Source organism: Mus caroli, chromosome 2, assembly GCF_900094665.2.
Source record: "Mus caroli chromosome 2, CAROLI_EIJ_v1.1, whole genome shotgun sequence".
Lineage (NCBI taxonomy): Eukaryota > Metazoa > Chordata > Mammalia > Rodentia > Muridae > Mus > Mus caroli.
In genome coordinates this window covers 147913145-147935779 of record NC_034571.1, presented here as the reverse complement: position 1 = coordinate 147935779, position 22635 = coordinate 147913145, and the positions used below count along the sequence as shown (strand labels likewise).

At 46.6% G+C, this 22635-nt stretch overlaps 1 protein-coding gene across 5 annotated transcripts in view; it reads right to left on the bottom strand.

The window, feature by feature from the left end:
• Positions 1–16146, bottom strand: part of Cep250 (centrosomal protein 250) — a 42920-nt gene extending 26774 nt beyond the window's left edge. The window contains exons 1-12 of one of the 5 annotated variants that reach the window (XM_029473959.1): positions 16094–16146; positions 9732–10014; positions 8751–8807; positions 7919–8001; positions 7435–7600; positions 6636–6742; positions 6167–6418; positions 4114–4210; positions 2740–2847; positions 2156–2314; positions 1610–1788; positions 794–976 (exon numbers count right to left, since the gene is read on the bottom strand). In XM_029473959.1, coding sequence (XP_029329819.1) covers positions 794–976; positions 1610–1788; positions 2156–2314; positions 2740–2847; positions 4114–4210; positions 6167–6418; positions 6636–6742; positions 7435–7600; positions 7919–8001; positions 8751–8807; positions 9732–9914 — 1574 coding nt within the window. In that variant the 5' untranslated portion in view covers positions 9915–10014; positions 16094–16146. Of the gene's footprint in view, positions 1–793; positions 977–1609; positions 1789–2155; positions 2315–2739; positions 2848–4113; positions 4211–6161; positions 6419–6635; positions 6743–7434; positions 7601–7918; positions 8002–8750; positions 8808–9731; positions 10015–15867; positions 15973–16093 lie in introns of those variants that run through there. The other 4 variants (XM_021185583.2, XM_029473957.1, XM_029473958.1 and 1 more) reach the window with 4 other exon arrangements.
• Between the last annotated feature and the right edge of the window lie 6489 nt (positions 16147–22635).

The following is a 22635-nucleotide window of genomic DNA, read 5'->3' as shown; positions in this document are numbered from 1 at the left end:
CAAAGCCAAAATCTACAGCAACCCTCTAGAGTCCTTTCCTTTCTGTAGCATTACCTAGTGGAATTTGCAGGCTAGTTACTATAGGCACTGACCCTGGAGTCCCAGTGAATGATCTTCTCACAGCCAGCTAGCTCTGAACACAAAATTCCTACCTCTCTTTCTTTGCTATTCTGTCCCTTTGGTCCTTTTTTCTACAGATTAAAATGATCAAGGCCCCACTCAAAGAAAACCTCCTCCTCCATAAAAGTGTCCCTGATGCTCAATAACTAAACACCAAGTTTGAACTCCAGCTTAGTGAGGCGTCACAGCGACAGCTTGTCTGATATCTCATCAGATTTCAATCCTTGAGAGCATAGTCAGTGCCTTACTCATTTTTGTAGCCCTCACAGTCCCTCATCCCCACAGTGACTCAAGAATGCCTACATCAGCTGTTTTCAACCTGTGGGTCATGACCCCTTTGGGGCCACATACTACATATTCTGTATGTTATATATTTATATTATAATTCATAACAGTAGCAAAATGACAGTTATGAAGTAGCAATGAAAGAATTTCATGGTTGGGGGTCACTGGTTGGGGTCACTAGAACACGGGGAACTGTATTAGAGGGTTGCGGCATTAGGAATATTGAAAACCACTGGACCCTACATAAACACACTAAGTTCATTTTCTACAGAGAAGCAGTAAGCTAATGGGAACCCACCGTGTGTAGGCTTTAGGCTCTCTATTTCCTAAGAGTAGGGCCAGGGAAGACCAGGCAGGCCCTGGTGAGGAGAGGCCGGGTCACACTTACAGGCGCTCCCTCTCCCGGACAGCCAAGTGCAGCTCCTCCTGCTGCTCCAGCTTCTCCCCTTGAGCTGAGTCCCCCTGCAGCTGCAGCTCCATGTTCATCCTCCGCAGTCGCCATGCTTCCTGCTCCAGCACTTCCAGTTGCTGCTGCAGCTCCCCTCTGGCCTTCTGAAGCAGCTCCCGCTCCCTGAAATTGAGATCAGAGATGAGCAGACCTATGGACCAAGGATCAAAGATCACAGTGGAAAAAGACCTTGTAGAGCCTTTTTTCAAGGAGAAAACTATTTATTATATGATCTTAGGGACCCAAACCCAAAGGGTCTTCCCACAGGAAACAGAATAAAAACCAAAGCGGCCTTCAGCATCCTTGGTCCAGGGACAATAGGAAGAGTCAGTCAAACACTGGACAGTGGTAGGTAAGTGGCTTAGTGAGGAATGAAAGCAGACACTGGAGAACTGAGAATATGGCTCAGGCCTCAGAGTGCTTTCCTAAGAAGCCTAAGGTTCTGGGTTTGATACCCAGCCTTGCAAAACTGTAACTAAAAACAGATATGTAGCAAAATAAAAATTTGAAGGTTTTGCTTTCATTAAAAAAAACAAAACAAAGCCGGGCGTGGTGGCGCACGCCTTTAATCCCAGCACTCGGGAGGCAGAGGCAGGCGGATTTCTGAGTTCGAGGCCAGCCTGGTCTACAGAGTGAGTTCCAGGACAGCCAAGGCTACACAGAGAAACCCTGTCTCGAAAAACAAAAACAAAACAAAACAAAACAAAAACTAAACGACCAGACATGGAAGGGAGGAACGAGCAATTGCTCACTGACCTGCTGAGAGAGTCCACCTCTTCCTGAAGGTCCACGGTCTGGCCTGCCAGAGCATCCCGCTCCCCAGTGAGCTTTTGTAGCCTTTCCCTCAGGGCCCTGCCCTCTTCCTCCCACTGATCGTGCTGCTGCTGCAAGAAGCTCATAGCCTCCTGGCAGCCTGAAAGCTGCTGCCTGAGGTCCTGCGGAAGGAACGCAATAGAAAGAAGGCGATGAACAAGAAGCCAGAGGCAAGGAATGTCTCCAAGGTAAGGGGACTGGGAACAGCCATAACAGTCAGCTGGGAACAGACATAATAACAGTCAGCTGAGGACAGACAGAACAGTTAGCTGGGAACAGAAACATGGCCAGCTGAGATGCCAACAGATCAGAGGTTTCTGGGTGGTTCTAGACCTTGGAGTTCACCAGATGTAGTGGCATGAGGGTCTCTTGGAGTAGGGAAACATTTACATTCTCCCAGGCCATTACATGCATGCACTTGGCATGTATATATATATGCCGAGCTGAAAGGGGTAATGCAGACTAGAGGTGTGCCCTGGGGGCTCTCACCTGCACAGCCTGCTGTCTCCGAGTCAGCACTGACTGCACCAGGGTAAGAGCCCTGTCTGGGTCCTGGGGATCAAACTGGGAAAGGCCATTACAGTCTGACTGCAGCGAGTCCTCATGGCCTGAGGACTGGGTCACAGTGTCCTCTTCTTCCACTGAGGCCTGAAATGCAAGCCAGTGTTACAGAGATTTGCACTAAGAGCCAGGCAACCTGAAGATTCCCTTCACAGGTCCTCTCCAGGCACGAGCAGGGAAGGGAACCTAAGAGCAAAAATGACTGGCCCCCAACTCTTCATGTTTGGTCATGTAAGGACAGAGTTAGCCACACGGCTAGAATCCTCTCGGGGCAGTGAGTGAGTGGGGAAAGGGAAGGAAATGTTACTGCAGTGACAGAGACAATTCAGCCTCTGACCTAAGAGTCAGAGCAGACAAGTTAGAGAACCTGCCCACTACACAGCACAGGAAAAGAGGCCAATCCTCCTTACGGACCCTCAGTCCAACTCAAGGCGGCTGAGAGGACTCAGAGAAGTGGGGGGGGGGGGCTGGGGGGGAGACGATCAGTGTCCAGTTACAGTCGAGAGGCTTACCAGTGCCTGGGTTATAGCCTTGATCACGTGCTGCAGAGACAACTTTTCCTCTTGAGCATTCCTACTGAGAGATGCCTCATGCTCCATTAACTCCGCATGGTTTGTCTCCTGTGAAAGAACAGAATAGAGCCTAGAAGCCAAACTCTCAAAACATAATTCACCATTCTCATCTCCATACCAATCAGACACATTCTGTCTATTCTGTCTGCAGTACTTTCCCAAGGGGTCTAAAAACAATGTAATATGGCAATAAAAAGCTCAGAATAAATGATCTAAATGACTGCCTAGGTTAAGGTTCTTGTTCTAACAGCTGTGACTGCTATGATAGCCCTGGAAAACCAGAATTCTTTGCAATCCAATGTCATTCATCTTAAGTTACTTGAGCCCTGTGATGTATGTATTGGTGAATTCCTGACTAACCAGAATTAAAGGGGCAAAAAGAAGTGAGCTTCAGTCGGGTGTGGTGGCTCACGCCTTTAATCCCAGCACTCAGGAGGCAGAGGCAGACGGATTTTTGAGTTCGAGGCCAGCCTGGTCTACAGAGTGAGTTCCAGGACAGCCAGGGCTATACAGAGAAACCCTGTCTCGAAAAACCAAAAAAAAAAAAAAAGAAGTGAGCTTCCTGGTGGACTCCAGAGTAAGTGAGATTAGGGGTACATGTGTGGACAGGGGTTCAGGAGCTCCAAAAGTCAGCGACCAAAACACGTGCTGCCATGAAAGGAGACAGGGAAACAAGCCAGGATCCTGACATCCCGTCTGAAGAGGGAGAATCGCTTCTGGAGCATCCCTGACAGGTGTTTAAGTCAGCGAGCACAACCTCAGTCTTCCACAAGACACACACTTCCTGTGACAGCCCCAGCGGTCAACCCTCCTGCTCGTCCACAGCTTACAGTCACTGACAAAGCTTAACTCCTCCCTTCAACCCCACTCTCAGGGATTGAGGGCAGCCAGCAAAACTTCCTCACAGCCATTCTGTGCCCGCTAAGGCCTGCCCGGCTCCTCAGCCGTCTCCCATGTGACTTGGTTTAAATCTCTCCGCAGATCCCCTCCCTGGTACTTTGCTTATTCCCATCTTCTAGTAGGTTTCACATAACTCACATTGGCTTCAAGCACACCACAGTAAGTCACCTCTCTCTCTGATAAGGACATATTTCATATGCATGTACTATCCCCAGGAATACAGACTGTTATTAATCTTTTATTGTGCAGGTAAATGAATGAGTTAACTAATTTTCAGATTCGGCCAAAGTTTATTTTCAGCATTGGAGAATTTCATCAAGGACCATTTAACTGCATCATTCACTACTTGTCCACGAACAACAAGGAACCTGCCAACCCCTGCTTAGCTCCTTTGCAACACAGAGGACCACATACCAGGATCTCCATTGTTTCTCTTAGAGCCTTTACCATCTTCTCATAATCTTCATTTTGCTTCTGAGACTGGGTTAGCAGAGCAGAGAGTTCCGTCACTCTAAAGAGAGAGCACAGACAGCACTGTCACCTGAATAGCCCAAGGATGTAGACAGAGCCACACACAGCACACCTCAGCCCCCACGTGGACACACTCACGGCACCCCCAGAATCCCTTAGGTATACCCAGTCCCTTGCACTCCCTGAATAACGTGATTCTATATTCTTGATCTGGTGGGGAACACCAAAGCCACTCAGACACATGCAGGGATTTACCACTTCTCAAGACTGGAGCGCGGGTTTGAGGGCCCGAGGGCTGAAGGAAAGCCCTGGCCCAGGCCTTCCAGGCCGCCCTTGATTGTGAAGTCAGGCACCCTGAAGCCAACAAGAACATCAGAATTGCCACAGGGGATAGTCCCAAGGTCCCTCCTGCTCAAGATCTGACTCTGATAGGCAAAAAGGACAGGTGACTTGGGAGACGATGTAACTAACAATGTTCCGCACACTCAGCAACATCCCCGTCATTTAACAGCATCTCCGAGCTCTTTGTGCCCAGCACTGCACAAAACTGCTTTCCCGTTTTTGATCATTTGGGGCAGCATCTGACCATGAGTGCCAAGCTTGTCTAAAATTCTCTATGTAGTCCTCAATAACCTTGAACTAGAAATCCTCCTGCTCCTGAGCAGGAGTACTAGGTCTTAGTTCTCTTGCTGAGTACTAGGATTATAGGCTTGAGCCATAATACCTGCCTGACAAGTGCTTCTTTTTTGTTTGTTTGTTTTTGTTTTTCGAGACAGGGTTTCTCTGTGTAGCCCTGGCTGTCCTGGAACTCACTCTGTAGACCAGGCTGGTCTCAAACTCAGAAATATGCCTGCCTCTGCTTCCCAAGTGCTAGGATTAAAGGCGTGTGCCACCACGCCCGGCGACAAGTGCTTCTTAAATGAATGCTACCCATGAGCCTCTCTTTCCTTAGTATTTGTTCAGTCATTCATTCCCTCATTTACTTATTTACTTTTGAGGCAAGATTGCACTACATAGCCTTCCCTGGCCTGGAACTTGCTGTGTAGACCAGGCTGAAATTGAACTTACAGAGATTTACCTCCAAAGAATTAGGATTAAAAGCAATGACTACTGCACCTGGCTAAAAGAAAAAATTAAGACTTAATAATTTTATTAAGAATCACCTCTAGGGGCCCAAATCACTGTATTATCTTTCATTTAATTTTATGAGAGATATTTAACATTATGAGAAAAACTTCAAAACACTATAGAGACACAGACTTACTAAGATATGATCGTCGTTCTTAATGTCTTCAAAAGCAAAAAGAAAACAAAATAGTCCGACTTATGTAGACCACCCATAGGCAGAGAGCCCGAGCCATGATAAAGACTTCGCCCTGATAATCAGTGGGACTCTGTTCATGTCCTCCCTCTTATCATTTAAAGAAACCCTATTTCACTATAATCCAAAAATTAAAAGAGCCAAGGTAGGGGTATAGCTCAATGGTAGAATGTCTGATTAGTATATGCAAGGTCCTGAGTTAAATCCCCAGCACAGCACAAACAAATAAGCTTAATGTGCCACCCCAAAAGAGGACAGATAAGAAGAAACAAAGTTATTAAAGAGATACAATGTGCTATAAGGAGCAGGTCAGAAAAACTCATGGGACTATTAGCTACTGAAGTCAGAGATGTCACCAAGAGGTGACATGGAAACTCTACTTTAAAGAGCCAAGCATAGGGGGAAGGAGGGAAGCATTCCAGGCTAAGGCTGGCATACAGGAAGACACGACTGTGGAAGAGTATGGCCACAAGGAGACTGCTGCCATCACAAACCAGGAGGCCAGAGACTGGATGCAAGGTAGCCAGACCCCAGCTGGGTCACTGGACTCAGATGGCTCATTTCCTTTCCCTCTCAGGGTGAAGGTGTCTTTGACATCTTTTCGCCCACCCACAACCCCCTAAGGAAGTGAGCTTCCCCTCAGTAGATTCCCCCTGGGCCCACGCGTCACCTCACCGGTCCTGCAGCTCTGCCTTCTCCAGATCCCCGAGAGTCTTGAGCTGCATTAACTCCTGGCTCTTCTCATGGGCTTCCTTCTCCAGCGCCTGGGTCTTAGCGACGAGCAGCAGCAGCTGGGCTGGCTCACTCTCCTCCGTTCTCCCAGATCCACTGGACTCCCGAGACTGTGCTCTCAGGGTCAGGCGCAGACAGCAGGTCAGCAGGGATCCTGAAAGCCTTGCGTGTTCAGCCTTTAGCTCTGTCAGGTCTCTGAGCACAGGAAGGAAGATCGAAGACTCCAAGGAACCAAGGAAGAGAGCTTAGCCACAAAACTCAAGGTGTCTAAGGGGCAGGTCTGAGAACATCATCTCTCCAGTAACGGCAGATCTCCCTCCCAGCCGCTAACCCCGATTCCTCTTCTACAGAGCCTGCTGCCTTAAGTTCAGATTCAGCAGAGGCAAACCTCTCTCCTTATCACCACACTGACCTGTCAGTAGCTGACTTCATTTTCAGGAAGTGACGTCGGAAGGTTACCACCTCTCGCCATAGATTGAGAAGACGACCGTGTTCACCTCTCAAATAGCCCTTGAAGAACTGTGTGTTCAGAAACCCAAGTCATACCCAAGGGCAGGGACCTTGCACCAACACAAGAGTCTTGGATTCCCCACGGCTGCTGGGAGAGGGGTGAAGGGAGGAAGGATTTCAAGGTGATAGCTTATGGATAAAGAGTTTAATAAAGTTGGTCATGAGATTCAAGAGGTCAGGGGGTCCTGGATGAAAAGTGGCCTTCCACTTGGCTATATCAAAAAAGGGTATGCAGTGGCTGCTTAACAAATGGAGCTATTACCACAGACAGAACTGGGTGGCCTAATACATGCAAGTCACCCAGACCCAGAACCCAGCAAAGGTTCAGGGAACATTTGCTTTCTATAGCTCTGATTTGAACATTTCCCAGGGCCCATTAGCCATTTTTTCTCCTCCATTCAATCCAGCAGCTACCTGCTTGGGATCTAGCTATGCAGACCTCCAGACGAAGACAGATTAAATGTTCAGATCCATTTGAAACCTAAGCTAGTCACTTATGCAAGAGTTGAGCCTTATGCTACCTGCCAACAAAGCCTAGACTAGGCAGAACTAGGAAGAGAGCTGAAACAGGGGACAGCTGTCAGCTTGGGCAGAGCTAGTCAGAGGGAGGAGCAATGACAGATCAGTTTCCACCCAGGTCCAAGTTAACCCTTTCTGGTGCTGCCTGGAACAGCGTGCACACTCCACTCTTGTTCTCCTACCTCCTGCTCCATCCGCCACTGGCTCTCCTTCCTCACTAACTCGTCTCGGGCCCGACTCCAGTCCACTGTCAGTTTTTCCACGTCCTCCTGCAGGGCTTTATTCACCACATCGGCTTTCTCCATGTGCAGCCGAAGCTCGGTGTTCACCTCCACTAGACTCTCACACCTGCACCAGGCAAAAGCAAGTGCAAAATGAAGGTCTGGTCCTCCTCTTGGGAGTAAGACAGTGAGCGGAATTTTCCATTGCCAGCAATTGGAGGACTGAAGTCTTGTTTGCACTTGGGACACAAGATTCCCATGAGCCCCTCCCTCCCCTCCCCAGCTCCCCTTTTCCCTTCTGCTTTTTGCCTGCCTTAGGTTACACACAGGAACCACCATGCCCAGCCAGTTTCCCACCCACATGTTCACTCTTGGAACAGAAGTTTCCCATCAGCCTTTCCACCCACTGGATAACCACTCAGATCGGGAAAGTTGGGCCCATCACCTCTGCTGCTCCTCCTCCAATCGGATCAGCAACTGTTCCAGGTTGGGCTCTTCTACACTCTCCCACCGCTGAGGGATCAGCCCCTTGTGAGTCAGAGACAGGCCTTATAATGCTGCAGGAGAACCTCCCCTAGGACAATCCCCTCATGCTTCCTTTGACAGTGGCTCACTTTCTTTCTTTCTTTTTTTGTTCTCTCTTGGAAGCAGTTTGGCCGTTGGGCATCTAACCAGTGGAATGGAAGCTGCATCTTTCACTAGGGGCCTTAACGTCTGTTATACTAATTGGGAAGTCACTCATCGTCTCCAAGTTACAAAACGACTGTCATTCCTTTCCAGGAGTTTGCAGCAAAGTGAACAGTGTAAGATGCCTGGGGCGCCCTGGCCTGCAGGGAAGGGGTTCAATACATTCTGGTTCTTTCTTTCTCCCTCAAACTTGTCTGAGGGGAATGAGAAGATGCTGAGGGGAGCTGGAGCAAAGAACTTGACAAAGGGTCTTTCCAAGCCAGTCCTACCCAGGCAACAAATAAACACATTGCTCTGCTGCAGGCATGCCTGTAGACCTGTGTTTTCCTGACATACAAACACTGACACCTGCTGGATGAACATGAATTTTCTCTCTAATTCCACATACTGCATCCATCTATGGAAAACCATGGGTTGGAATCTCTCAGGCCAAGGATCTCTAGAAGATCAGATTGATAGAGCTCTTAGGAGCTGAACACAAAGGGACTCTTACCAAACATCCTATATAGCCCCAGTTATTTGGCAGTATATAAAGCCCCAAAAGTATATTTTGGGGGCACAGGGGAAGTCCAGAACTGAATCTCACTCACCCCAGTGGCTTCTAGTCGCTTCTCCAGGTCTTGACACCAGCTCCGGTACTGTAAAACCTGAGGCAAAGAGAGCAGGCCTGAACTCAGCCACAGCTCATAGAAACAGCAAAGAGAGCAGGCTCAGCCACAGCTCATAGAAACAGCAAAGAGAGCAGGCTCAGCTACAGCTCATAGAAACTACATAGCCCACAGGCTCCAAGAATCTTGGACAAACTTGCTGTGAAGGTGTGAAGCGGGTGGTGATGGTGAAGTGAGGCCACAGCGACTTAAGAGTTTCTGTCTGCGGGAGTGGGTGGGTGGGTGGAGGAACACCCTCACAGAAGCAGGGAGAGGAGGGATGGGGTAGGGGGTTTCAGGGAGCGGGGGAAACTGGGTAAGGGGATAACACTTGAAATGTAAATAAAGGAAGGAAGGAAGGAAGGAAGGAAGGAAGGAAGGAAGGAAGGAATAGAGAAAAAAAGGAGTTTCTTTCTGGGTGTTTAAATAATACTTTCTGGGAGACAGCTCAGTAGGGAAGCACTTGCTGGGCAAGCATGAAGATCTGAATTCAGGTCCCCAGAACCCAGGTAAAGCCAGAAGGGGTGGTGTGTGTTACTGTCCAGCACTCCTACGGCAGGGTGGGAAACAGAGACAGGAGGAGCTGTGACTGTCAAGGAGAGGCTATGGTTAAGAGTTGGAATGTCGCCGGGCGTGGTGGCGCACGCCTTTAATCCCAGCACTCGGGGGGCAGAGGCAGGCGGATTTCTGAGTTCGAGGCCAGCCTGGTCTACAACGTGAGTTCCAGGACAGCCAGGGCTACACAGAGAAACCCTGTCTCGAAAAACCACAAAAAAAAAAAAAAAAAGAGTTGGAATGTCTGGGCCATCCTCACCAGGATGTTTGGTACTACACGGGCTTTCCCTCCTCCAGTCCTATCCCAGCCTAGCGCCCAACTCTGGGGGAGGCTTCTTTTCCCCTTCCCCACAGGGCTATCTACCTCACCTTGGCCTGCAGCTTCCTCACGAGGGTTGCTTGTCTCTTCTGGGCCTCTTGGGAGTTCTTCAGTTTCCGCCAGGAGGCAGCCTGGTTCTCGGCCATCTGCTGCTGCAGCGCCAGCACCTGCCCCTCCAGCACCAGCTGCAGGGACTGGGGCTTCATGTTCAACCCGGGGCTCCCTGTCTCCATGGGCACACCACAGAACAAATCCGCAGCTCCTGTGTAGCTAGAGGCTGGTTGCAGGAGGGTGTCTAACCATTGTCCTACGTGTCTTAGACCTCCTCTTGAGCTAGAGACCAAAATATAAAATAAAAGTGAAAAGGTTAGATTTCTCAGATTTACTCAACATTTAAGTGGAGTGAATCTGGGCTGAATGAAGTAAATTGGTTAATTAGGTTTTCTTTATTACAGGACTCCTCAGAACTTTCTTTTTCAATATTTATTTATTTTTATGTATATGAGTGTTTTGCCAGTATCTATGTATATACATCATGTATGTACTTGGTGTGTAAGAGGCCAAAATGAACATAGCCTTTCGGTTTTTTTATCCGCTGAGCCATCTTGCCAGCTCTTCTTTTTTTGAGATGGGGTTTCATACAGCCCTGACTGTCATGGAACTTGCAATGTAGCTAAGGATGGATTTGAACTCCCGATTCTCCTGCCTCTACCTCCCTAGTGTTGTGATTACAAGCATGTGCCGCCATCCCAGAAAAACGTTAATAATTCAAAAATAGATGCCAACATTCGTGATTGAAAGAATACATATGCAAACATGCATTTCAGGCTCTTCTGAGGAACCAAGCCACCTACTAACCCATAAGGTGGTGACCAGAAATCTCCTACCTCTCCAGCATCTAAAGACCAAGGCCTCTTCTACATTCTTATTCTCTAGGTAACAGGTAACAATCTCCACTAGCCAAATTGGTGAGTTCTAGGTTTAAGTTCAAGACCCTGAGGAGACATATAAGATGAAGAGATTGAGGGAGACACACCCAATCAATCTCTCCCTCCACAGTGAACATGAACACACCCTTGCACACACATGCCATAGAAATAAAACAACAACAACAAGAAAAGAACAAAACCCCTCCAAACCAACACCACCAAAAGATTAAACTGAGCCTAAGTTGGTCATGGTGACACAGGCCTGAAGTTTGGCCACTCAGGAGATCAACTCAGAGGATCAAGAGTTGAAAGTCATTTTCAGTTACATAGTAGTAACATGAAATTCTGTCTTAAAAAAAAAAAAAAATTGAATCTTCTCTTTTTTTTTTTTTTTTTTTTTTTTTTTTTTTTTTTTTTTTTTTCAAGACAGGGTTTCTCTGCTCTGGCTGTCCTGGAGCTCACTTTGTAGACCAGGCTGGCCTCGAACTCAGAAATCCGCCTGCCTCTGCCTCCCGAATCTTCTCTTTTTGAGTGTAGGATGGAATAAAGTAGAAATGACTAAGGCTAGACAGTGGCCTTAGAAGAGAACTTGCTGCTCTTGCAGAGGACCAGTGTTTGGTTCTCAGCCCCTAGATGGTAGCTCAAAACCACCTGTAACTCCAGTTCCAAGGGCTCTGACACCCTTTTCTGATGGCTGAGGGCAGAAATGTGTAACAAACACACATGCAGGCAACACATCCATACACATAAAATAAATAAATCTTTAAAAGTGTTTAAGTAGAAATGCCTTCTGGGGCTGGAGAGATGGCTCAGCAGTTAAGGGCACCGACTGCTCTTCCAGAGGTCCTGAGTTCAAATCCCAGAAACCACATGGTGGCTCACAACCATCTGTAATGGGATCCAAAGTCTTCTTCTGGTGTGTCTGAAGACAGCTACAGTGTACTCATATTCATAAAATAAATAAAATCTTTAAAAAAAAAAAAGAAAGAAGCCGGGCGTGGTGGCGCACGCCTTTAATCCCAGCACTCGGGAGGCAGAGGCAGGNGGATTTCTGAGTTCGAGGCCAGCCTAGTCTACAAAGTGAGTTCCAGGACAGCCAAGGCTACACAGAGAAACCCTGTCTCGAAAAAATAAATAAATAAATAAATAAAAATAAATAAATAAATAAATAAAAGAAAGAAAGAAATGCCCTTTGAAACAAGGTCACAGAAGGTACTACGGCTTGTTGCTTGTTCGATTTTTCTGATCAACCTCTCTGGAGAAATACCTGCTCTGTCCTGAGGACACACAAGTACCTGAGGAGGCCCAGGAGAAAGTATCAGGGCCTTCTGCCAATAGCCCTGTTGGGAACAGATCTTCTAGCCCCTGGTGGAAAGGTTCAGATCAGGGTCAGCCTTGTCTGAAACTGCTAAGCCAGCAACACCGCTGATCTGCCCCACACTTCTCCCCCATGGTGAGTGCGTGAGATAATAAACAACTGCTGTTTAATACTAAACTTGGAATAAGTCATGTTCAGCAACACAACTCAATCGCTGCCAAAGCTCCTCCCAGGTGCTACTGATACCTCCTAAATTCTGTTATTTTGTTTTGTTTTGTTCTCACTAGAACAGTTAGAGCATCCTTTTAAAGTACAAAACAGGACTGCTGAGGTGCTTCAGGGGTCGAAGTGCTAGTTGCCATCCTGACAACCTGAGATCAACCACAGAACCCAGAGCTCAAGGAGAGAACGCCTCGTGGAAGTCATCCTCTAACCTTTACCTGAGAACTGCACCATATGCTTGTACACACATATGCACTCAAAATCAAAACGAACATAAACAGCCAGGCAGAGCAGGACAAGCCTAAAATCAGGCATTTGTGAGGCTGAAGCAGGACTGCTACAAATTTATTCTCCCCAGAGCTACATAGTAAACCTGAAGACAGCCTGGGCTACATATAGAGACCCAGTCTCAAAAAATAAAACACACACATACCCTAGATAACAACCAACTAGAGTTAAAGAGAATCTTTATGCTTGCCCAGAGTATCTAACTGACCCATCTTATCCAAATGAATTACTCCTGTTTCTTTCTCATCTCCCAGTTGCTCACACTCCTCCACCTGCACAGCTAGCCACCCGCCTGTGTGCAGAGCACAGCAAGAACCACACTCATTTGTTATCCACATCACTCCCTAACCAGGCTTCTGACCAAATGCCACCCTTCTTTTTTTTTTTTTTAAGATTTATTTATTTATTATATGTAAGTACACTGTAGCTATCTTCAGACACTCCAGAAGAGGGCGCCAGATCTCGTTGCGGATGGTTGTGAGCCACCATGTGGTTGCTGGGATTTGAACTCTGGACCTTCGGAAGAGCAGTCGGGTGCTCTTACCCACTGAGCCATCTCACCAGCCCCAAATGCCACCTTCTTAATAAGTTGTACAATGTGAAGTACCACCATGTGCAGGCGTTCTACTCACCAAGCCTATATTTCTCTAATTATTATGTACAACAACTAACTAAAATGTAAGTCCCTCTGGTACAAAGACTGGTTTGTGATTGTTGGCTTGTTTGTTTCAGACAGTGTCTTGTTCTGGTGGCTCAAGCTGACCTAGAATTTGTGATCCTCCAGTTTCTGCCTTCCAAGTACTGAGACCACACACACACACACACACACACACACACACACACACCAACTAACATTGTTTGAGTCAATGCTGCATTCCCAGCTCGTGAAACAGACCTGGTGTATGAAGTGCCCGTTATATATTATATCATTATATGAACAACATTAAGTAACGTGATCCTTCCGATCACCAACACAGCTTTACAAAATGTGGGCAGCTCCATAGCTGTTCACAGAGCAGATGTAAGATCATACACAATGGATACAGTGTTTCACGCTGACAATAATCAGCTGCAACTTTCATTACCACGAAGTAAAAACTTAGAGGTATTAAGATTACTGTCCTCAGCCGGGCATGGTGGCGCACGCCTTTAATCCCAGCACTTGGGAGGCAGAGGCAGGCGTTTTTCTGAGTTCGAGGCCAGCCTGGTCTACAAAGTGAGTTCCAGGACAGCCAGGGCTACACAGAAAAACCCTGTCTCGAAAGAAACAAAAAACAAACAAAAAAAAGATTACTGTCCTCATTTTACAATCAAGAAAACTAAAGCTCAGGGCTCTGTGGTTAGGAACACTTGTTGCTCTTGCGGAAGACCAGGCTTTAGTTCTTGGCACACACAGAGTGACTCGTAACTACCTGGAGGATGCAAGGGTTTCTTCTAACTTCTGATGCCCCCAGACACACATACAAAGCACTCATACATATGAAATAAAAATAAATAAAATCCCAAAAAAGACAAAAAAGAAAGGATGAAAGAAAAGTAGGATTCAGAAAAATGGAAATGTAAGCTGGACATAATGGTGCACGCCTTTGATCCCTGCGCTTGGGAGGCAGGAGGTAGATCCCTGAGTTTGAGGCCAGATTGCTCTTGCAGGGCATGCAAATTCAGTTCTCATCACATACTAACAACTGCCTCTAACTCAGTTCCACGAGGTCTACAGCTCTGATACGTGCATTTGTGTCCACCCTGCTGCCCCCATACACATAATTAAAAAAAAAATTTGTTGTTGTTGTTTTGTTTTTTGGTTTTTTTTTTTCAAGACAGGGTTTCTCTGTATAACCCTGGCTGTCCTGGAACTCACTTTGTAGACCAGGCTGGCCTCAAACTCAGAGATCCGCCTGCCTCTGCCTCCCAAGTGCTGGGATTAAAGGCGTGCGCCCCCATGCCCGGCTTAAAACTAAATATTTTTTACATGGGAGCATGGCTCTACAGGTAAGGAGTTGGCCTGATGATTCTAACCCACATGAAGGCTGAAGACGTCTCCACAACGACAACGTCCTCTATAGCCTTCACGTGTCCACCAGGTGCAACTGGTTAGTAGCAAAGCGGAAATCAAAATCTAATTCAATTCCAAATTCTATGCTCATTTCATTAGCTGCCAAAGTCAGAAAGTATAAAACTCACAGCACTGCAGAGCATTTCCTAAGGGGAATGAAATAATGACATCCACACCTGAAGCTTTCTGAGGTAATTTGAGCAAAACGTGACAGAATGTTCCTGCAGCACAGGGTGTAGGTGTACCAGTAAGACAGCGCAGAGCTGGCCTTGATTTTTGTTAAGAAAACTATCGATTTGGTAATATTATCAATCCTACTTCATAAGCCTTCTCAGGGCCCAGCCTAGACTCACAGGCCTGAAATCTCATTCTTGGGAGGCCAAGACAAATGAACATCAAGTTCAAATACAGCCTTGGTAAGTTGGTAAGACACTATCTCAAAATAAAAAGGGAAAAGAGGGCATGAGATTATTAGTTCAGTGGTAGAACACTGACTGGCTGCATTAAAAACGCTGGGTTAAAAAAAAAAAAGCAGCCCTTTTATTGAAACGTGAGTTGCAACCCTGACCTCTATATCTTACAGGCTAACGTATAAAACTGCAAGCTAAAGGCAATCTAGTTAAGTCATAATATACGTAGGGGGTTCTAGCTCATTGTGAAACTTGATTTATGAGTGCTTGTTTCTTCATGCATAAAACGTGAATATATAGAACGCACACCATAGATCGCTGCGTGGATTAAAGGGGCCTTTGTAGGTAATGCATTTAGCAGAGCTATCATCTTTCAACTATTCAGTAACTTTTTTTAGTTACTAGTAGTCATCATAGGACATAAGAGTTGAAAAAAAAAAGACATGACTTCTAACAAACAAGCCCAGATCAAGAAAGAGTGGCAGAACACTGACTTGGGCAAAGTTCGCAAAAGGCAAGAATCTGATCAGTTGAGCCTGGAGCAGGCCTCTAGGAAAGGTTTTTAAAGAAGTGATCTTTGAGTTCTGAAAAATCAAAGTTCTGATAATGGGGCAGCGGGCTGAGACCGGACTTTCAGGGGAAGATCACATGCAAAGCCGTATGCGCACAGGGCGCTGCAAAACTCCCGGGTGCACAGAGAGAGATCCGCAGGGCGCGCAGCATCTCATCCCTTCAGCTCCGGGCTACGGCAGTGGGTCACCCGAGTGTGAGGTTCTCCTGGGCGGCGGCTGCAGCAGGAAACTGAGGCAGGCAGGCCCTGACCACTGGGACAGATCCCAGCCCGTCTCTGGGCCCGGGGCGCCTCCCGGGATACAGGAAGCCGCTGTCCAGGCGACATCCTCGCGGGTGCCCAGGCCCTGGACCTCGGACCGTTACGCTCAGCGCCTCCCGCCTGCCCCTGCCCACCTCACCAGGGTCGGTTCCCGGGGATCCCGAAACGCTCCGCAGCTACCGAGGCCGCTGCAGCAACCTGCAGGCCAGGCCCGGGGCCGCCCTCAGTCTGGAGGCCAGGCCCCGCCCGCCAAACTCCCGCCCTTTCGTGGGGGACCGCCCAGCCCAGCCCAGCCGAGCGCCGGGGATGAGTGCGCCGGTGCAAACCTCTCGCCATATTAAGTACTGGCAGACAACTTACTAGAGAAACCCAAAAGGAAAGGGGGGGATATAGTGAGACACAAGGTCGCTCTCCAAAAGTAAAGACAGTCACCGTCTCTGAATTCTAGCACTGAACGTTCTGAGGTGGAGAAGAAACACTCGCCCTCAAGCTCCCGCCTGTGGCTTCAGAGTTAGGTACTGCGCATGCGTAAAGCCAAGGTCTCGGTGCACCTGCGCACTCTCTCACCAACAAAGCCAAGTACAGTAACCGGGAGAAAGCAGCTAGCTCCAGTTAAATCTGGGCAAACGAATGTCTCAGCTTTCGATCTTTACTGATCCTCCACGCAGCCCCAGGAAACAGAACATTCGCAAACAACTGTGTCGTTGGGAATACTCGGAACTCCACAAGGCTTTGCACAAGATTGCTTTACTTAAGTGGTTTAAATGCCAGGAAGGCTACTTTGTCCGGTTATGACTACCGCTACATGACTGCGTTCCGCTAGGAACAGGGAGTTATTTTGATAATATATTGTACAATCATTATTAACGCATTTTCTTAGCATTGATTTTTTTTCATTTATTTATGTATTTATTTATTTATTTATTTTGGTTTTTCGAGACAGGGTTTCTCTGTGTAGCCCTGGCTGTCTTGGAACTCACTCTGTAGACCAGGCTGGCCTCAAACTCAGAAATCCACCTGACTCCTCTGCCTCCCAAGTGCTGGGGTTAAAGGTGTGCACCACCATGCCCGGCTTTTCTTTTTCTTTCTTTCTTTCTTTCTTTCTTTCTTTCTTTCTTTCTTTCTTTCTTTCTCTTTCTTTCTCTCTCTCTTTCTCTCTCTCTTTCTTTCTTTCTTTCTTCCTTTCGTGTGAGTGTGTGTGTGTGTGAATTTTTTTATTCATTTATATTAGTACACTGTAGCTGTCTTCAGACATACCAGAAGAGGGCGTCCGATCCCATTACAGATGGTTGTGAGCCACCTTGAGGTTGCTGAGAATTGAACTCAGGACCTCTGGAAAAGCAGTCACTGCTCTCTAACCCCTGAGCCATCTCTCCAGGCCAGCATTAAATTTTTATTTGATTCCCAGTTGGTTATAATTTTAGTAGAGACCAAACAAACAAACCAAGCAAAAACAAAGAAATGAATCATCTCAGTATATACCAAGACATGAGGTGGGATTTGACTCTTCGATTCAATTCCTGAAGACTCAGTAGACCAAAGGTGAAGCCAGGAATCTGCATTCTTGCAAATACCCCAGATGATTATGCACTGTGGGAATTACACTAGATGGAGTCCTTCTTGGGCATCTGTGACTCTAGCACACAGTACAAGGCCTGATACAAAACAGATGCCCAGAAGCGTTGAGTGAACTAATTAATGTATAGGTGATGTGAGGTGGTGTGAACCTGAGAGAGCCAGACAGCTGAACAGTGGAGGCACACGCCTTTACACCCAGCCCTGGGGAAACAGAGGCAAGCAGATCTCTGAGTTGGAGACTAGCTTGGTCTACAGAGGAAGTTCCAGAATATTCTGAATTATACACGGGGTTGGAGGTTGGCGGGCAGGGAGAAGGGAAAGAGAGGAGAGAGCTAGGGGACAGAGATAACCACCCTATAGCTTTTTAAACGTTTTAGGTTTGGGGGGTTAGTTGGTTGGTTTTTCAAAATAGGGTTTCTCTGTGTAGCCCTGGTTGTTCCACCAAAGTGCTGGGATTAGAGGCAAAGACAGCACTGCCAGGCAACAAGATAATTTTTTTTTTCTCTTTCCCCCCAAGATAATTTTTGAGAAATAAAACTTACTCTATGTTTTCCCATCATGGTTCCTTGTTTCTTTCATAGAAATTCTGCCTTTTATTTACTGACTTATTGTTTTCACATGTTTCCTCTCTGAAATTTAAGTTTCATGAAGTTATGAGAGTGAGTTATTCTGAATGCTTCATGTATTATAGTCTCATAGGCGTTGAGTAAGTATCCATTGAACTGGATAAGTCAAGTCATCCTCATAGTTTTTTTTTTTTTTTAAAGTTGCTCTTTAAGCTCTCACCCTTACTCTCATCTCTAGTCCTCCTTCTCTCCCTCCCTTTCCCCTTCTTTCCACGTGGCCATGGCCATCATCCTCTTTCTTTCTTTCTTTCTTTCTTTCTTTCTTTCTTTCTTTCTTTCTACATTCTCTCTTTCTCTCTGCCTTTCTACAATAAAGCTCTAAAACCATTTTTTAAAAAAAGTTACTGAGATAAAAATCCATCACAGGGGTAGGGGGTGTCACTCAGTTGTTCCTGTGTTTGTCTAGCACTGTGAAGCCCTAGGTCTGATAGATCTGGGCATGGTGGACAGGCCTGTAACCCCAGCACTTGAGGTGGAGACAAGAATATCAGAAATTCAAAGGCATTCTTGGCTACGTAAAGAGTTTCAAGGCTAGCCTGGGGTTCACGACATTCTGTCAAAAATTAAAACAGAAAATCCATCAGCAAGCTGCCAGCATACTTTAGGGAGTGGCCATAGGTTTCAAATTACCAAATATACCTATAAAAGGGACCAATGAGTTAGTAAGTCAAAACCAAACAGTAATCATTGGCCTTTGTAAAGGGGGAACCATTCATGTCTGTGCTAATTTATCCATTTACACAGCAAGCGTTTGTTGGACAATTGTTTGTTATGTTCTACTATCAGATAATAATACAATGTGTTAACAATGAGTTGGAAATTCTATTAAAATATAATAAAGGGTGACCACTGGGAACCACCTGGGCCAAGGCAGAAAGTGGAGTTCCTGTGTGGAAAAGTGGGTGACACATTCTGTCTTTCTCCAGACTGCAGAGGAGGAAGGAGAGAGAAATAGATGAGTTAAAAGGAAAACAACCCCGCTCCCTGGTAAACTGTGCTTCTTTCTCTACATCCTAAGTTGAATCTCTGGGAAAGCACCTTCAATGTAGGTCCAATAGAGAAGAGAGTTTGCACCCTAACTTTGCTTATTGCTCTATAATCCTCTCTCTCTCTCTCTCTCTCTCTCTCTCTCTCTCTCTCTCTCTCTCTCTCTNCCATTCGATATTTGAACTGTTGTGTTTCCCCCCACACCTCCACCTTTTCCTCTTTCTCGTTTTTTTCCTAGCAGTTAGACTCAGCAGAGATTACTCATCCCGAAGCAAAAAAAAAAAAAAAAAAAATTAAAAAAGAATTTTTTTTAAAAAAAAAACCACCTTTTCTTTCCCTTTCTATTTTTGTCAACAGGTTTCCTCAGAATGAGAGGTTTCTTCCGGCAAAGGGTGCCGGAAGAAGATGGTGTTTACACATCTTGTGGTGGCTGGCAGCCTCCACAGCCCCTGCCAAGTGGAGATATGGTTCCCATTAGCAAGAGCGCCTATACTGACAGGGCTGAGCCACTGCTGCCAAAGGTCTCCCCATCTGGGATGGAGCTGGGAATCTTCAGAGCTGGAAAATGTTGCAGTTGGCTGGCCGGTTGAGAATGGCAACAAACTTTCCAGTGCAGGTAGGTTCCCCATCTCACCCCCACCCCCACCCCCACTCATGACTCTGCTACAGTGTAACGCACACTCATCCGGTTTATTGACCCATCTCTGCCCAGCACCCAGTCCCTAATCCAGTCGCTACACCAGTCTTCTTCCTGCTCACTGGTCAAGGCCACACTGGTCCCTACATCAGACACTTGTTCTTCCTCTAGGGATGCTCTATTCTCTCTTATTGTGCCCAACTCAGTCCTGATGCCACACACACCAGGGATGGTAAACACAGCTGAGCCAGATAGTCTTACTCCTATTGCCTATATTAACTCCCTTCAGTGGAACTACCTGGCATGGCCGGCTCTGTGTGGTGTAGGAGACCCTTTCCTATCTTGTTCATTGCTGTATCCTGGCATGGAATTAGTGCCTGGCAGGCTTCAGGACACGTTTGTTGAGTAAATACGTAGATTTAATGTTTCCTTTTCATTTATTTAGTGTTTGTTTTTGAGAAAGGATTTCATGTTGTTCAGGTTGGCCTCCATCTTACTATGGAGCCAAGGATGACCTTGAACGTCTGATCCTCCCTGCCTCTAAGTCCTGGGATTCCTGCACATCACACCTGACTTTCTCTTCCCTTTCTTCTGGTGATTTAGACCTTGCCCAAGCTCTTGGCAGCAGGCATGACTTGTGATGCTGCTTTTACAGACAAGGAAAGGACCCCAGAGACAGGAACTGATCCCCTCCGGCTGCCTATCTAGTTGTTCCTTGCTATGTGACAAAGCACAGCACAGCACAGCTGTCTACACCGAGGAGCTGTTCTCTCTGTGGGTTGACTGGTGGCTTTCCTGCTACTCTTGCCTGAGAATGCTTCGTGTTCACCTGTCGGCTCTAAGAGCATCACTCTCTAATCATTTTAGCATCTTAGGCATCTATATCGTGGGATGGCTGGAGCACTGTGGGCCTTGTGGAGGGAGAGCTCGTCGAACTGCTAAGCTCCTTGATCCAGATTCCTACAGCAGGGTGTACCCTCCACCTCCCATAGAATAGAAGCCTGGGCCAATGGCACGATCATCTTTATTTTATTTTATTTTATTTTATTTTATTTTATTTTATTTTATTTTATTGAGTGTATGGTGGAAGAGTGAAGGTGGGTCAAAAGGGAGGGGGGAAAGAGGGAGGGAGGGAAGAAGGGAGGTCTTTCCCAGGCTGGGACGATCCGTGCCTTGGGAAGGAAGGCAGCCAAACGGGTTAGTGTGTAGTCAGTTGTGGTGCTTTATCCAAAAGACTTTGGTTCTGGCCTCCCATTTTATTCTCAAAGGGCAGTCTGGGAACCCTCCTCCTCCATGATTGTTCCCCACTGTGGTGCGTGCATGTGTGCGTGGGTTATGAAAAACAGAAGGCAGGGGGAACTGGCCGACCTCCTTATCTTATAGATTGTCAGAATCTATCTTTGGTGAATGTATTCCATGGCCACTGTGTGCTCCCTGAGATTCATGTTTACTCTTTCAGTTTAGTCCAGCCTTGAGTTGTTCTTAAACTTCTTAATCATTAAATACTTGCTAGGGTTCTTGAATTTTGGAGTTGGTTTTACGTTGTCATTTGATGGTTGTTGTTGTTGTTACATTTATTTATTGACCATTTCCAGGAGTTAGTTCTCCCCTTTTAGGTCCCATGGATTTAACTCAGGTTGTTCGGTTTGGGAGCAAGTGCCTTTACCCACTAAGCCATCTTGTTAACCATCTACTAGAGCTCTTGGTTTCTTCCTTCCTTCCTTCCTTCCTTCCTTCCTTCCTTCCTTTCTTTCTTTCTTTCTTTCTTTCTTTCTTTCTTTCTTTCTTCCCTTCTTCCTTTCTACTAGGGTTCTTATACACAAAGATAGAATTTATGTGGGTGAGTATTTTACAGTTATTTTGTTTGTGCATGTGTGTGTGTGGAGGAGTGAATGTGTTATGTATCATGGTTTTTGTCTGTGCCTTGGTGTGTGTGTGCAGGAGTGAAAGAGTGCATCTTTTATGGTGCTTGTCTGTGCATACTCTTGTGCAGTAGTGAAAGCGTGCGTGTGCATGTATCATGGCGCTTGTTTGGAGGTCAAAGCCCAACTTTTCCAGAAATCCTTTCGTCCTTCTTGCTAAGGCTGTCTCTCTGATTTCTGCTGCTCTGCTGTGTATTGTAGGCTAGCTGGCCTGGGGACTTCTCAGTGATTCTCTTGTGTCCCCCTTCCATCTTCCTGCAGGAGTGCTGGAATTAAAAGTATACTAGCCACGGTCTCCAGCTCTGTATGGGTTCCAGAGACTGAACTTAAGCCATCGTGCTAAGTGGCAAGCACTTTTACCCACGGAGCCATTTCACCAGCCTATTTATTTTTCAGACAGAGTCTAAGTACACAGTTCAAGCTGATCTTAAACTCAGGATCCTTCTGCCTCAGCTTCCCAAATGTTGGGCTTACAGGCTGGCATCACTATCACCATGCCTGGTCTGGGAGACTGAATCACTAGAATCCCAGACCATACAGTACTCTGTCTCCATCCTCATGGCTGATTCTGGGATCCCTGCTGGAGAGCCTGTCTGTGAGTCTACAAACAGACTTACCAGGTGCCCTGATTCCAGGAATATGCCAAGTACCATCCTCACTCCCCAGGGAAGTTCACAGACCGGAGTGCCAGGGCAAGTGATTGAAACACATACCCTGATATATGGGTACACCTCAACTATGTGTCTTCCTCTTCCTCACTTCCTGCCTCCTCAGAGTGGCAAATCCCTCCTCTCCCATGCCACCTAGGTATCATGGACAGTCCAGCTGCCAGCTTCTGCTATGAAATTGTTCCCTTTCCTCTGAGATCTGTAAGAAGGGACTCTCAATCTGCCTTGTGAGCCTGAGCTCTCCTCAGAGCCTCTGCTGTGCTGTTGTCTGTCCATATTGTTGATAACTCTTCTATTAAATTTCTTTTTTTAAAAAGATTTATTTATTTATTATATGTAAGTACACTGTAGCTGTCTTCAGACACTCCAGAAGATAGAGTCAGATCTTATTACGGATGGTTGTGAGCCACCATGTGGTTGCTGGGATTTGAACTCTGGACCTTTGGAAGAGCAGTCGGGTGCTCTTACCCACTGAGCCATCTCA